This window comes from Sus scrofa, chromosome 1, assembly GCF_000003025.6.
Source record: "Sus scrofa isolate TJ Tabasco breed Duroc chromosome 1, Sscrofa11.1, whole genome shotgun sequence".
Classification (NCBI taxonomy): domain Eukaryota; kingdom Metazoa; phylum Chordata; class Mammalia; order Artiodactyla; family Suidae; genus Sus; species Sus scrofa.
Window position 1 is genome coordinate 260,868,773 of NC_010443.5, and position 16,790 is coordinate 260,885,562.

At 41.4% G+C, this 16,790-nt stretch overlaps 1 protein-coding gene across 6 annotated transcripts in view; it reads left to right on the plus strand.

The window, feature by feature from the left end:
• The window catches only part of LOC102164650 (protein CutA homolog), a 28,962-nt gene continuing 12,175 nt past the window's right edge, over positions 4-16,790 (plus strand). Inside the window, exons 1-2 of one of the 6 annotated variants that reach the window (XM_005660390.3) lie at positions 4-564; positions 7,788-7,936. In XM_005660390.3, the coding sequence (XP_005660447.1) occupies positions 100-564; positions 7,788-7,936 (614 nt within the window). In that variant the 5' untranslated portion in view covers positions 4-99. The other 5 variants (XM_013993809.2, XM_021068169.1, XM_021068168.1 and 2 more) reach the window with 5 other exon arrangements.

Below are 16,790 nucleotides of genomic sequence, written 5' to 3' on the forward strand. Positions count from 1 at the left end.
GGGACCAGCCAGGGCGAGCCAATAGCATTTCAGAGTTGGCGGCCGCGCGCGCTCAGGGGCTGCTAAGCCTCGCGAGACCAGGACCCATTGGGGTCGCTGATGTTACGGGGTCGCGCGGGGTGTCATCTTGGCTACGGCTCTGTTAGTTCCACAGTCCGATGCTGCGGTCTGTTTGCTTCTTTCCCACCGAGAGGGAAGGCAGAGGAAGTGCCCCGCAAGCGGAGTAGGGAGAATGAGGACCAACCGAAGGTTAAACGGCCCTGCGGGCGTCCCCCGGCTCTAAAGCCAGGCTCTCAGCAGTGGTTAAAGTGGAGGCCGCTGCAGCTTGAGCAGCGTCTTAGGCCGAGCGGAGGGATGGGCGTACTGCTCCCGGGCCAAAGACGTTTTAAGAGGAGGCGGAGGGTCATGGCTCTGGAAGACGAAATGAAAATTCTCGATAACCTGGAGGAAGGCGTGAGTAAAGGCGGCGTGGGGCGCCCTTTGGGCGTCAGTCAGGCAACCACACGGATCCTGAAGCAAAACGAGAAGGCCATCAGGGCCAGCATATTTCGCCATCTACTCCAGGTGCTGTGCATTCCCCGTGTCGTAAACATTGAGAAGATGGAGACTTGCGTTAATCTTTTGGGTGTAGGATTAGACCAAAGGGGGCCGGTCTCTGACGCCGAAGGCCAGCTGCGGGGGCAACCCAGAGAAGTTTTCAGCGTACAAGGGATGGTTTGAGAAGTGGGGAAGTGGCTGTAGTCTGAGAAATTCGAAGTTGGTGGGGGAGGAAGAACCGTTAAATACCCAGTCGGCTCTCATGTATTCCAAGCAACTCCAGAAACTGAGGGGAGCCGGAGGCTTTGTGTCTCAGTAGGTCTTCAACGCCAAGGAGATGAGCCTGTTTTGAAAGTGCTTTCCTTCGTGTGTTTTTGGGGAAAGAAACAAAAATCCGGAAAGTTTAGAGGAAGCTAAGGATAGATTTTCCCTCATTTTTTGTGCCATCGATGCAGGTGAGAAAATGATAAAAATCGTTGCTGCTTTATGAAGATCCTAATCCTACTTGTCTTGTGGAAAAAAATAAACGCCTTCCTGTTTTCTGGCGGTCACTAACAGTATCTTTAACAGCTGTCATCATTTTGGATTGGTTTCCTAATTGTCTTACTCATCGAACCTGGAATTATTTAACAAAAAAAAATCTTTTTTAGGGCCACAGGTGCGCCATATGGAAGTTCCCAGGCTAGGGGTCACATCGGAGCTGCAGCTGCCAGCCTCCCCACAGCCATGTAGGATCCGAGCTGGGTCTGCGACCTACACCACATGGCAAGCCAGATCTTTAACCCACTGAACGAGGCCAGAGATTGAAGCCGCATTCTCATGGATACTAGCTGGGTTCATTTCTGCTGAGCCACAACAGGAACACCCCAGAAAAAAATCTTGAATTCAGTGTTGCTAACTTTGGACCGGTGTCCCAATTACCTAGACTCATATTCTTTGTTCATTCTAATGTTGATATTGTGTTTCTCCCTCTGGAAAGCACTAACTATCTTCAGCCCTTGGATCAGGGTATAGTTGAAGCTTTCAAGAGGTTCTGCACGGAGCGTGTATTTGACCACTTTGCTGACTCTATTGAAAAAAAAGCCTTGCTGATGCTTTGGTAGTAATAAAAGAGGTGAGGGATGATAAAAAACCAGCTGCTCTTAATAAAGCCTAGTGGAAACTTTGGGATGATGCTGGTGATTATGCATGTTTCCCTAGAGCTAATGAAGAGGTTGAAAAACAGTCTGCAAAATGGATGGGTTTTCAATTCATTGATATCGATGAAAGTAAAATTAATGAGCTACTTGTTTCAAGCTTTGGCAATAACAGTCTGTATCTGTAGATGAGGAAGAAGACAAATCTCTGGAACCAGAGATAAAGATGAACCTAAGGAAACCAAATACTGTCTTATACTAGGCGCCAGACCTCATTGATGCAGTTGATACGGATTCTTTCCTGGCTGGAAGTTTGGCTTTTACAAAAGATTTTAGTAAATTGTATACTTATAAAGAGGTGCAAAAGAACCTTCAAAATTAAGCAGAGAGTTGAAGAGAAAGGAAGACACAAACAAAAAGAAGTGTGTGAAAAAAATGGTACAGAATCTGAAGAGTCTTGAGGCCGGATCTGAATCCAGTAAGGAGGAGGAAAGAAAGAAAGAGGGTAAGAAGTGTCCAGAAGAGCTTGGAGCCTCAGGTAGTGAGTGGCTCTGAGACTTACCATATCTTAAGAATCTGCCAAAGGCTTAAATGGACTTTTGGAGTCTAATCTTGGAATTGAATCTGGAGAGAGTAGAAGTGCCTGAGTTGAAGCAAGAAAAGACTATAAAGATGGTTTCTTCCAAATAACAGTTCATCTCTTGCCATCCTTCCCTGTTACCCCAACATTACCTTCATCATGACCATCCTTATAATCACCAGTCACGCATCCATGTCATGTGATCACTTGACAAACATTTGTTGAGCATAATCTGTGCGGGGTCCTGTGCTGAACTCTGGGACATCATCTCAGAATCTAAGGTAAAATGGTCCTTAACAGTGGCCTTTCTTATTAATGTAATAGGTATAAAATTTTACAGCCTTGATTTATTTTGAATAAATCAACTTTGACTATAAAGTTTTTTTTTTTTAGGACTACTCAGCCTCATTTTCCCTAACACTGTTTTTTCCACAAGTGGAGATTTCTTGAGTAAACCTTGTTTGGTAGTTGGCATGAGATCACCTGCTCTTGAAATGCTGACATGGTCTTAGGTTTGGTAAGGCACTTTTCCATTAACCTCTGTTAACTCTCACTTGAGGTCTGTGAAAGAGGTATTAGCACTTCTTTACCCCCCTCCCCCGCGCCCAAAAAAACTCAGGTTAAATAATTTGCCTGAGTCTGCATAGCTGTTGATGTAAATGACACGATTAGGGCTACAACTGCTGTGTTGGACCCTTTGTTAGGAATTGTATCAGGCCTTTAAGAATTTGTAGTCCCAAGGAATGAGATAGAAGGTAAACTGTTAAATACTGAGGCTATGAATTGGCCACCTGCAGGCCAGTTTGGCTAACAGGTGTATTTTATTTGGTCTGCCTAGTTTAAAACAATTTTGAATTGTTTTTCACCATTTCTTTAAGGTGCTATTTACATACAATTCACCAGTTTAAGTATACTTTTTTGTTATTGAACTTTTTAATGTTTGTGTAACCACTGCCATAATGAAGATACAGAAGTTTCCTTGCCTTAAAATTTACTTATGTCCTTGTGTACTCAAGCCATTCCCCAGAAATGTCATTTAAAAATTAAGATATTTCACATTATAAAGCTGGATTCAAAAATTGGAAACCGTGACAACAGTGGACTCTGCATCCTCGAAGGGCAACGGTCAGTCATTAGTTTGCTGCTTTTTAAGATTTGTTTGCAGCTCCCCATAGTTGATGTTAAATGCTGCAACAAAAGTGTGGACAAAGAGCCTTAGGCGAAATAGAGGACCGTGGCATTAACCTTGGGAATGGCTGCACAGAGCAGCTGGCCTGGAAGACGAATGAATTCATAGGCACAGCAGTCAGGAGCAAGAGTGTTCTAAGCCAGAGAGAGTTAGAAGGGAGATCCTGGGAGGAGGGGGTGATACAGGAAAGCAGCTGTGGGTGCTTCATTTATTTTTGGGGGGATGGGCCTCTAAAGTGGAAGAGTTTTGTGTGTGCCTTAGTGTTTGTGGGCTGTGCTTTCTGAAGGTTTTACATATCTAAGAAACTTAAGTCTTTTATACATCTGGGGATTTTATGAATTTTTTTGTACATGTGAGTATGAGAAGGGAAAATTAGTATTTTTATTTTCGCAGGGGGTGGAGGTTTGCATATGGTGCTTGGATTGTATTTTCTAGAGAGTTGCCCAGTGAAAATTACTCCCTCTTTCCCCATCCCCTCCACTATCTCTTTACAGCCAGGCTGGCTTGGACCTGGCTGGGCAGTGGGGGAGGCAGCAGGTGGTAAGGGGAGAGGGCAGTTCAGGCCCTTCGTGCCCGCCCATCAGCCAGCAACTCGGCCTGCAGTTCCAATAGGCTGTGCTGCTAAATTACCAGCGACGCCATGGACAGGCTGGGTTTACGGTGCCCTCTGCCAGGCTGCCCGCGGCCCTCTGTCCTTATATGCCTCCTGGTGAGTGTTCCCCGGGCTACGATGCTATGGACAGTCTTACTTCTAAACCTGGGGATTGGAGGAAGAAGGCGAATTTCTCTTAGTATTCCTGGGTTTTGAGTTAGAGGCAGGCAGGTTGGGGGTGAATGGTAAAATCCTTGGAGGCATCACCCAGTGTTCTGGAGATTGTGGTGTGATTCTGAAGATTACTAGCACCCCTTCATGCCCTGCCTTGTGAGGAGGAGTGACTGGGCTGTGTATTACTGCCAGGGTCGTTGGAGTGGTGAAGGGTATCTGCTGGTGAGTTCTCATGTAAGGTTACAGGATAGATTCTTTCCGATGTAGTTACTCTGTCATTTTTCTGTATTTTTCTGGGGGCTTTGTTTTCTCATCTTTTAAAATACTGTGGTTGGAAGTGGCTGCAGAGGACCTGAAGTGGAGCTGGTGGTTGCGACAGTTCAGGGGGAAGAAGAAAGGAGACCTGCAGGGAGGGCCAAAAGCCCAGGGGTCTAGCCCACCCAGCTGCTCACTTTTTGATGATTTCTTCCTCTCTCTGGTCCTTAATTAATTGGCACAAATCAGTGGCTCTTACCCTTTTGGGGACTAGATTTTCTTGATTTGTGTGTGTATGTGTAAATTCTGGATTTTTCACCCAAGGAAAATTTATGGATAAACATAATGTCAATTTCAAAATATTCACATTTCTTAAAACAGGGTGGGTTCTAAGTTTAAAACCACTGAGTGGTTTCTGAGGCCCCTTTTGCCTTAACACATACTGCAAAGTCAACTATAACCTCTTAAAGGCTAGACATGTACTCCAGGACAAAAAAAAGGAAAAAGGTAGAATGAAATGTGAAATAATTGAAAGGAGATATAAAATATTTTAAAAGACTCTAAAATTAGAAAAGGCATAAAGACAGAAATATGAAAATATTTTAGACTTTTGTAATTTTTTCCCATAATAAATTTCTATTAGGAAATGTGGTGATGTATGTATTTTGCTTTCATATAATATCACTCTCTCTAATGTATTATAGTCCATCCTTGGTTCCAGACTGACATTTCATGCTCCCGATTCTTGTTGGTATCCACAGACATTTCTCAAGCCCTACTCCTTGTTGGGTTGTAAAGTGCTGGGGATGCAGAAATGAATGAGGCCAAAGAGCTCATGTCCCGTGCAGGAGATATAAACAACTGTGTGTATTTAAGTGTGATCGATGGTTCTGTAGAAAGATGTTTATGAGCAATTCTGGCTTGTACCCACTAGATGCCAGTGACATCTCCTCCTCAATCATGACAATCAAAATTATCTCTAGATGTTGCCAGATGTCCTCTGCAGGGTCAAAATTGCCCCAGGTTGGAGCCACTGGATTAAGTGAAGCTGAAATAAATACCCCACTGTATCATTCCTAGTCATGCTCCTCAAAATGCAGAGAGCCCAGAGGCGGGAGTTTTGGATTCAAATCTTGGTTCTGTCAGATAATTTCTGTGTCTTCTGCTTCAGTTATCTGTTATCTTAGATAATACCCAAGAACCAACCCAGAGTGCCTCTTAGTATTTTCACCATGAGTTCATACAAAAGTTTGAATATATTTTAGGGAAGTTTATATTTAATTCTATTAGCTTTGTGTTCCACTGATAACCTACTGGCTGAAATGCCCCAGCTCTTCCCTAGGAGTGACTTTTTTTGATTGGGAAATAGGCCATTGCTCCTTTAGATTCTAGTCTGTGCCAGAAGCTTCCTTAGAGTCGTGTACTTAACACGACAGTGTCCTGGTATGTCCAGTTCTCTGCCAAAAGCACTGTGGGTGACCCAGAAGCCCTGCTTACTTCACAAGGCTGTTTAGTCTCAGTATCAACATCTTGGTGTTCTAATTCACCAGTCTGGAAGTATTGCTTGAGAATCTGCTATGTGCCATGAACTGTCTTGGGGACGTAGGGATGAGCAAAGTACCGTCCCTTCCTTTATTGGATTAGTTTTTCCTATCTTGTTTCAACCTATGGCAACTTTGAGACAGCACAGATGTCATAATCTCCAATTTCTAGATAACACTTACAGAAAGGAAAGGAAGTAACTTGTCCAAGGCCACATGCAGTTAGGAGTACTGGCACTAGGATTTAAATCCTGTTCTATAGTGCCTTTAGTTTTTTCCTGTATAATCTAATTGAGTTGTCGTTAAATACACACACACACACACACCCCACTTCATTGGAAAGCCTGGTTCTCTTTTTCCTTCTTTGATCACTGATTTAGTTCAGAAGACTAGTGTATTGGATTGGAGGTGTTGGTGGAGGTAGTGGGAGGGGAATGAGAAACCCGCCCCAGACAGGCTTCTAGTCAAGCTGAAGCTAAGGACATAAAAACACTACTCAGGCCCTGCCAAAAAGTAGGAGCCAGGCAGGGCCGGGCTATAAGTAGGAGTGAGAGGACAGAGGTTTATTTGAGCAAGGCAGGAGCCCTGGGCTGGGAGGCAGGAGAAGCATGCTCTGTTCATTCTTGCCTGAGTCACAGTGGGGCTCCTTGCAAGTTGCCTCAGTCCCTGTTAATGACTTCTTTGTATTCCCCAAGCAGAGAACCCTGGAATGGAAGAAGTCTTCCAAATCTTTTCATTTCTTATTATCTTAAATGTTTATCATTAAAATAGTAAGAAAAATTATATCAACTCTCTTTTCCTCTCACGTTGTCACTGGCATTTTCTTAGTATCTTAATGTCTTTTTCCTGGAACATTGTAATGACCTTTTGAATAGACTGCCTTCTGATCACTCTCCATCCTCCTCCTTGTTATTCTACTCAGCTTGGTCATATTATCCTCCTACATAAAACCTCCAAAAGCACCCTATCACTGAGTGCAAACCCCTAACACCTTGACATGGCTTATAGTTCTAGCCAGTCTCATTACCTCCCAATCTCATACCCACAGACTTAAGACCCATGCATTCTAGGTAGCTCATCTGTCCCTAAATACGTCTTGAGTTAGTAACTGTCATATCGCCCTCTCTTGTAATCCTGTTATTTCAGTTCCAACTTAGATGGTACCTTCTCTTCAAAGCCTTTTCCTGTCCCCACAGTTAGAGCCTTCCTGTTGGACCTCTGGCTCTCTTGTCACAGTAGCACAGTCACGTTGTTTTAGAATTAGGCTTTCTTTCCCACTAGACTCCCCACAGCACCTGGCACATACACAGTTGAATGAAGGTGAAGTTAACTCCCTAAAACATCAATAGATTTAATAATTTATTCATAATAATCTTCACAGGATTATTGAACTTAAGTGATACAGTTGGCAATACCTCCGGTAGCAGTTTTGTGCAATAGAAATGGATTTCAGGTTACCTAGGCTCTACTCCTAATCTTGGCTTCACCGGTTAAAAGCTGTGTGATTTTGAGCACGTTAATTGGTTTTTGAACCTCTATTCCCCCCCCTTTTTTTTTAATCATTTGCAAAATAATATAGGTATGAAAACTTTTAAGTGCTAAAGCTCAGTACAGATCCCAGTAATTATTTTGTGGATGGGAAATGGGGTTGAAAATATGATGCCCAGCCTTGGGGCCAGTCTGCTTGAGCTGGCATATAGTGAGTTGAGCTGGCAAGTAGTGAGTTGGCCATAACCAGTAGTAAGTGGTTGCTGATCTGTGCTTTTCTTTTCCCACCATGTAGATCCTGACAGCTTCTTTCCTGACCTACCCCATGCTCAAGACCCTTAGCCTGCAGCTCCTTTCACTTGTCACTGGCAGCTATGTCTCCGGCACTTACTCCATCGTCTTTGTCAACTGTCCCAATGAGCAGATTGCCAGAGATATTGCCAGGTATGGTGAAGGGGCTTAGGTGCTGCCCCAGGAGGCCTGGGGAGCTACCGGCATCCTTCAAAGGGCCACATTGGGGCCCTTCTCTTGATTTTGACAACCCCCTCTGCCACTGATGAACTACACAGCTATCTGCTTGGGGTAATAGGAGAAGCGTGGCTAAATGATTCCCGGGAGGATCCTGTTGCTGGGACTGAAAGTGTTGAGTGGCATGTGGGGGTATATAGGAGATACAAGATAAGTAGCTTGCCCAGGGTGTTAAGAGAACAATGGAACCCTGCAGGTTGAGAATTTGAGAGTTCTAATTCTGGCCCAGCTCTCTTTCTTCTTGGAGGTAGTCTTTGCTCAGTCCCAGAGGTGCTCCCCATGACAAGTAGGAGGAAAACAGTTCCAATGGCAAATTTTTAAAAGTAGCTGTGCTGTGGTAGAAAGAACACTTGCCTTGTAATCAGAACAGAGTTTGGGGAGTTCCCATTGTGGCTCAGTGGTAATGAACCTGACTAATGTCCATGAGGGGATGTGGGTTCAATCCCTGGCCTTGCTCAGTGGATTAAGGATCCAGCGTTGCCATGAGCTGTGGTATAGGTTGCAGATACGGCTTGGATCTGGTATTGGCTGTGGTCTAGGCCCCAGCAGCACCTCCGATTCAACCCCTAGCCTGGGAACTTCCATATGCTGTGAGACTAGCCCTAAAGGGGAGGACAGAGTTTGAATCTTGGTTCTCCCACCTGCTGTGTGACCTCCGGCAAGTTGCCTACCTTCTCTAAGCATTAGTTTTCTGAATTATAAAATCGGATAATGGCACCTACCTCACAAGGTTGTTTAGAGGATTAGATGATGTATATACAACCCATATTCCAGTAATTCAGATGTAGTATATGCTGAATAAATGTTTGTTGTGTCTGAATTTCCCTGCTTCACTCTTATTTATAGTTGCAGCTTTGAAAAGGATTAGTGAGGCAGGAGGTGGTGGGGGAGTGGTGGTAATGGTGTTGGATTTGGCTCCTAGCTCCCTTTCTTTTTGCTCTACAACTCAGCATTCTTGAAATTTGATGATAGACTAAGTTATAGTGTTTTATGTGTTGTCTGGTTTCGGGGGCACATAGCCTCCAAACTGATGGTCACAGATTAACTTTGCATTTGAGTCCATCTTTCATGCCTCTAACCAGAATGTTTATTTTTTCCTTATTAACATTACCTTTGAAGAACAGATCTTGTCTAAAAGAACATGTGATTACTCCAGAAATATGACCTTAGTGTACTCTTAGCAGCTAGGGAATTGAAATCCCTTCTCTGGTTCTGGGAAAACTATAAAACTCAGTCTAAAGACCCAGCGTCTATGCTAAACTTGCTGGACCCCTGGATTATTCACTTTGGATCCTGTCAGGGAACAACTTCAGCAGACATCTCTGAGGTTGGGTGTTGGGAGGAGAAGGATTCTAATGTCTGGATTCTAAATAGTTGAAAGGCCAGTTCAGATAAATGGATCAGTATCAGCTTGGAGAGAAGTCTCTGTCTTGCATTCAAGGTTGCTAATGAAAAGTCAGGAATAGGGCCTCATTGTAGGTAATGCTTTTTCTGATAGTTTTTAGGAGTTTATCCTAATGTTCAGCTATTACTCTGTTAAGTATATTCTCTTTACTCTTTCTAACCTTTCTGCGTCTCCTATTCCAGAAGTTCCTGGAACTCCTGTTAGACAGATGTTGAATTTGTTTTCTGTGACTAAATTTTATAGTTTTCTTTAGACTGAGTTTTATAGTTTTCCTTTTCAAGATTTCAAATTGTTTTTAATAACCAGCTGCTTTTGTTTTATAATTGTCTGATTTTGTTTTATGGGTACAATAATCATGCCTTTCTAAAATTATAATTATTTTAAATTTTTTTCTAGCTTTATTGAGATATAATTAACACATAACATTTTGTAAGTTTAAGGTATACAACATAATGATTATATTTATGTATATATTGTGAAATTATTACTATAATTTATTTAAACATAATAAATAATAATAAAGTTAAACATCCATCATCTCAGTTACCTTTTTTGTGGTGAGAACTCTAAAATTTATTCTCTTAGCAATTTTCACATATACATAATTATACTTATTTAATTTATTTATTTGTCTGTGGCATGCAGAAGTTCCTTGGCCAGGGATTGAACTCGTGCCACAGCAGCAGCCCAAGCCACAGCAATGACAACATCAGATCCTTAGCTTGCTGAGCCACAAGGGAACTCTTGTTTTGTAATTCTTAGTTGTAGACTTACTCATCTTTTTAGCTATGCCTATGGGGAAGTCCAGGAACAGCTGCAGGAACTGACCTTAGGCAGCACTGTTTTTGTTGTGAGTGAGGAGTGACATTCTACTGGCTGGGCATACATTCTCCCTTTTGTCCTTGGCTGTCAACAGTCACTAGAACAATGTTTTGCCTTTTGTCCAAAATCCCCACACTTATTGTTTTGCTTGGAGACAAACATCCCATTACTGTTCTTTGGGCCATGGGAGATCTAGGGGGTGTGCTTGCTCCTGCTGTGGCATTCTAACTATTGACCTTAATGGTTGCCTCTAAATTCCTGTCTGGTCTGGTTCCCATCATCTCCAGATACAGACTGTGGCTCTCATCTTCTCTCTTCTCCCCACAAGTTCAAAAGGCATATTTATTTACAGAGAAACAGTATACATCTAATAAGGAAAAAAGGAAATAAAATAATAGGCACACTTCATTACATAGCAGATGTAGGCAAAACTTACCAAGAAGAGTAAATACTTCTTCCATCTAGGATTTAACAGTCAAAATCAGTTTTAAGAATAATTTATCACCTCAGGAAGACATTTTAGGAGGGTCAACCTATATGACTCAAACTATGACTACATTAATGAAAAAAGTATAATTTTATTTATTTTTAACTCAGTGGGTTTTACTACATTTATAGTTGTACAATGATCATCACAATGCAGTTTTACAGCATTTCCATCCCAAATTCCCAGCTCCCCCCAGTGTGTCTTCTTTGGGAACCATAAGTTTTTCAAAGTCTGTGAGTCAGTATCTGTTCTGCCAAGAAGTTCATTGTATCCTCATTTTAGATTCCACATATAAGTGACAGCATATGACACTGGTGTCTCACTGTCTGAATAACTTCACATAGCATGATAATTTCTAGGTCCATCCATGTTGGACCTAGAAAAGGAATTTCTTTCCTTTTCATGGCTGTGTCATATTCCATTGTATGTATGTACCACATCTTCTTTATCTATTCCTCTGTCGATAGACATTTAGGTTGCTTCTGTGTCTTGACTATTGTATATAGTGCTGCAGTGAACATTGGAGTACATGTATCTTTTCCAGTCATGGTTTTCTCCGGATAGATGCCCAGGAGTGGGATTGCTATATCAAATGGTAATTCTATTTTTAGTTTTCTGAGGGATCTCCATACTGTTTTCCATAGTGGTTGTACCAGTTAATTCCCACCAACAGTGTAAACGGGTTCCCTTTTCTCCACACCCTCTCCAGCATTTATTGTTTGTAGACTTTTTGATGATGGCCATTCTGGCTGGTGTAAGGTGGTACCTCATAGTAGTTTTGATTTGCATTTCTCTAATAATTAGTGATGTTGAACATCTTTTCATGTGTTTTTTTGGTCATCTGTATGTCTTTGGAAAATCATCTATTTAGATCTTCTGCCCATTTTTTGATGGATTTTTTTGGTATTGAAGCAGGAGGCATTTATATAATTTGGAGATTAATCCCTTGTCAGTTGCTTCATTTGCAAATATTTTCTCCCATTCTGTGGGTTGTCGTTTCTTTTTGTTTGTTTTTTTTTGTTTTTGTTTTTTTTTTGTCTTTTTGCTATTTCTTTGGGCTGCTCCTGAGGCATATGGAGGTTCCCAGGCTAGGGGTCAAATCGGAGCTGTAGCCACCGGCCTACGCCAGAGCCACAGCAACACGGGATCCGAGCCACGTCTGCAACCTACACCACAGCTCACGGCAACGCTGGATCGTTAACCCACTGAGTAAGGCCACTGATCGAACCGGCAACCTCATGGTTCCTAGTCGGATTCGTTAACCACCGCACCACGACGGAACTCCTGTCGTTTCTTTTTGTTTAGGGGTTCCTTTGTTGTGCAAAACTTTTAAGTTTAATTAAGTCCCATTTATTTATTTTTGCTTTTATTGTCATTACTCTAAGAGGTAGATCTGAGAAGATGTTGCTGTGGATTATGTCAGAGAGTGTTTGGCCTATGTATTTCTCTAAGTTTTATAGTATCTGGTCTTATATTTAGGTCTTTAACCCATTTCAAGTTTATTTTTGTGTATGATATTAGGAAGTGTTCTAATTTCATTCTTTTACCTATAGCTGTCCAGTTTCCCCAGTGTCACTTACTAGAGGGACTAGTCAAGCAAGGCTGCCTTGTCCTGATGGCTTTCTGGAGCAGTTATTAACTAACAGTGACCTCCCAATGCCCCCTAAGTTTCCCTCTTTAACTATGGTTCCCCACCGGGACCTCTACAACTACTTGTGCCTACTCCATCCCTATCAGATTGACCTGAATTCTAGTGTCCTCCGTGCTGCCAACACCACGTAGGACCTTAGACAAGTCATTATTTTCTAGGAAAGAAGGGAATTGAATTAGGACCAGGGTCACAGACACAAATATTTCCAGTTAACTTAAATGAGCCACGTGGGCTAGGGTGTCATGATGAAGAATGATAGTAGATAGCAGCACTCACTATTCCTAGGTGTTGGGAGGGAGAACAGTGGAAACTATTGAACTGAGAAGCATATGTCATGCCTAGAGGGAGTAGCCCCTGCTCAGGTGTAGCTAAATGTGACCTTGTAGCACTAGAAGCTAGGTAATGTGTATTTTTTAAAAATTACGTTCTATTTGTTTATTTTTGCTTTCATTTCTATCACCTTGAGAGACTGACCTAAGAAAACATGGGTATTCTTTATGTCAGAGAAGGTTTTGCCTCTGTTCTCTTCTAGGAGTTTTAGAGTCTTTTGTCTTATATTTAAGTCTTTAAGCCAGTTTTGTGTGATGATGTGAGGATGTATTCTAACGTCACTCACTTGTGGCTGTCCAACTTTCCCAGCACCGCTTGCTGAAGAGACTATCTTTTCCCATTGTATATTCTTGCCTCCTTTGCCAAAGATTAGTTGACCGTAGGTGTGTGGATTTTTTCCTCAGCTCTCTATTCTGTTCTGTTGATCCATGTGTCAGTTTTTGTGCCAGTACCATGCCATTTTGATTACTGTAGATTTGTATTATTGTCTGAAGTCTGGGAGGGTTATGTTTCCTGCTTTGTTCTTTTTCTTCAGGATTGCTTTGGCAATTCTGGTTCCATATAAAGTCAGGATTATTTGTTCTAGTTCTTTGAAAAAGGTCATGGGTAATTTGATAGGGATTGCATTAAATCTGTAGTATGACCTAGTTTTTCCAATCCAAGAGAATGGTATAGCTTTCCATTTCTTTGAATTATCTTCAGTTTCCTTTATTAATGCTTTGTAGTTCTCAGTGTATAAGTCTTTCACCTCCTTGGTCAGGTTTATTTCTAAGGTTGTAGGGGGGGAGTTTTGGTGTGATTTAAAAAGGTATTGCCTTTTTACATTCCCTTTCTGATATTTCATTGTTAATATAAAGAAATGCAACTGATTTCTATATATTAATCTTATATCCTGCTACCTTGCTGAATTTATCAGTTCTAGTAGTTTATGTGTGGTGTCTTTGGGGTTTTCTGTATATAGTATCATGTCATCTGCATATAATGACAGTTTTACCTCTTCCCTTCCAATTTGGATATATTTTGTTTCTTTTTTTCTTGACTGACTTCTGTCACTAGGACTTCTAAAAATATATTGAATAGAAGAGGTGAGAATGGGCATTCTTGTTTTGTTCCAGATTTTAGTGGGTAGGCTTTCAGCTTTTTACCATTGAGTATTATATTGGCTGTGGGTTTGTCATAAATGGCTTTTATCCTGAAGAGATGTATTCCCTCTATACCCACTTTGGTGAGAGTTTTTATCATAAGTGGATTTTGAATTTTGTAGTGCTTTTCCTGCATCTATTGTGATAATCATGTGATTTTTGTCTTCCTTTATGTTGAAGTGTTGTATCACATTAATTGATTTGCTTATCTTGAACCATCATTGTGAACCTGGGATGAACCCCCTTGGTTGTGGTGTATGATCTTTTTTTGTGTTGTTGAATTTGGTTTGTTAATATTTGTTGTGAATTTTTGCATCTATATTCATTAAAGATATTGGCCTATAATTTTCTTTTGTGGTGGTGTCTTTGTCTAGTTTTGGTATTGGGGTGATGGTGGCTTCATAGAATGTCTTTGGGAATGTTGCCTCCTCTTCACTCTTTTGGAAGAGTTTGAGAAGGATGAGTATAAGTTCTTTTATGTTTGGTAGACTTCACCTGTGAAGCCATCTCCTTCTGGACTTCTGTTTGTAGGAAGTTTTTAAATTGCAGTTCCTGGAGTTCCTGTTGTGGCTCAGCAGTAACGAACCTGACTAGTATCCATGAAGACTCAGGTTCGATCCCTGGCCCTGCTCATTGAGTTAAGGATCCAGCATTGCCGAGAGCTGTGTTAGAGGTTGCAGACCTGCCTTTGATCAGGCGTGGCTGTGGCTGTGGTGTAGGCCAGTAGCTGCAGCTCTGATTCAACTGCTATCCTGGGAACTTCCATATGCCACGGGTGTGACCCTTTTAGACCAAAAACAAACAAAAAATTTGCAGATTCTGTTTCTCTTATAGTGATTGATTGGTCTGTTTAAATTATCTGTTTCTTCTTGATTCAGTTTTGGTGGGCTGTTTGTTTCTAGGCACTTGACCATTTTTTCTGGCTTGTCAGATTTGTTGGTATAATTGTTCATAGTATTCTCTTTTTTTTTTTTTTGTATTTTTTGCAGTATTAGTTGAGATTTCTCTTTTTTCATTTATTTTGTCTTATTTGGGCTCTCTCCTTCGTCATTCTGGCCAGAGGTTTGTCAATTTTGTTTACCCTCTTTAAGAACCAGCTCTTCAAATTCCTATTGCAGCTCAGTGGGTTAAGGATCCAATTGTCTCTCAGGATGTCGGTTTGATCTTTGGCCTCACTTAGTAGGTTAAGGAGCAGTGTGGCTCAGATCTGCTGTGGCTGTGGCTTTGGCTTCAGCTGCAGCTCCGCTTCAACCCCTGGCCTGGAAACACATGGCTCAGGTGCAGCTATAAAAAGAAAAAGAAAAAAAAAAAACAGCTCTTTTTTATTGATATTTATTTTCCCTACTGTTTTTTTAAACCTCTTATTTTATTGATTTCCTCTCTGATATTTATGATTTCCTTCCTTCTGCTGACTTTAGGTTTTTTTTTGTTCTTTAATTATATTTTAAGTGGTAGGTTAGGTGGTTTATTTGAGATTATCCTTGTTTTTTGGAGAAAGGCCTGTTTTGCTCAAAATTCCAAGAACTGCTTTTGCTTCATCTCAGAGATTTTGTCTCGCTCTTTTTTTTTTTTTAAAGGCTGCACCAGTGGCACAAGGAAGTCAGTAGGCTAGGGGTCAATTGGAGCAACAGCTGAGATGGAACCTGCATCCTCATGGATATTAGATTTGTTTCTGCTGAGCCACTATGGGAACTCCTCATAGATTTTGTATGGTTGTATTTTCATTATTTGTCTCAAGATATTTTCCGGTTTGATTTCATTGTTGACCCATTGGTTTTTTAATAGCTTGTTGTTGAATCTCCTCATTTTTTTCTCATTTCTTTTTCTGTGGTTGATTTCTAGTTTCATGCCATTGTGGTCAGAAAAGATTTTTTTTTTTTTTTTTTTTGCTTTTTAGGGCTCCACCCAAGACATATGGAGGTTCCCAGGCTAGGGCTTGAATTGGAACTGCAGCTGCAGCTGAAGCCAAAGCCACAGCCACAGCAACACAGGATTCAAGCTGCATCTGTGACCTACACCACAGCTCATGGCAACACTGGATCCTTAACTCACTGAGCAAGGCCAGGGATTGAACCACCATCGTCGTGGTTACTAGTTGGATTCATTTCTGCTGTGCCACAATGGGAATGGTCAGTCCTGGAGAATGTTCCATGTGCACTTAAATATGTATTCTGCTTTTTTGAGAGGTAATGTCCTGAAAATATCAATTAAGTCTAATTGTTGTATTTTATCATTTAGGATCTTTGTTGCCTTATTGATTTTCTATCTAGAAGATCTGTCCATTGATGTATGTGAGGTATTAATGTCTACTATTATTATATTCTTGTCAGTTTCTTTATGTCTGTTAGTATATGTTTTATGTATTTAAGTGCTCCTATTTCCGGTGCATAAATGATGACAAGTGTAAAATCCTCTTCTTGTATTGTTCCTTTTATCATTATATAGCGTCCTTCTTTATCTTTCTTTATGGCCTTTTAGAGTCTACTTTGTCTGATATGAGTATTACAACCCCTGCTTTATTGTTATTTCTGTTTGCATGAATTTTTAATGAATTTTTTCCATCCTCTATCAGTTTATGTGTCCTTTGCCCTAAAGTGGGTCTCTTGTAGGCAGCATATTGTAAGTTCTTGGTTTTTTTTTTTTTTTTTTTTGGTCTTTTTGCCATTTCTTGGGCCACTGCTGCGGCATATGGAGGTTCCCAGGCTAGGGGTCGAATCCGAGCTGTAGCTGCCAGCCTATGCCAGAGCCACAGCAACACAGGATCCGAGCCGCGTCTGCAACCTACACCACAGCTCACGGCAATGCCGGATCGTTAACCCACTGAGCAGGGGCAGGGATCGAACCCGCAACCTCATGGTTCCTAGTGGGATTTGTTAACCACTGTGCCACAATGGGAACTCTTGTAAGTTCTTGTTTTTTTTAATCCAATCTGC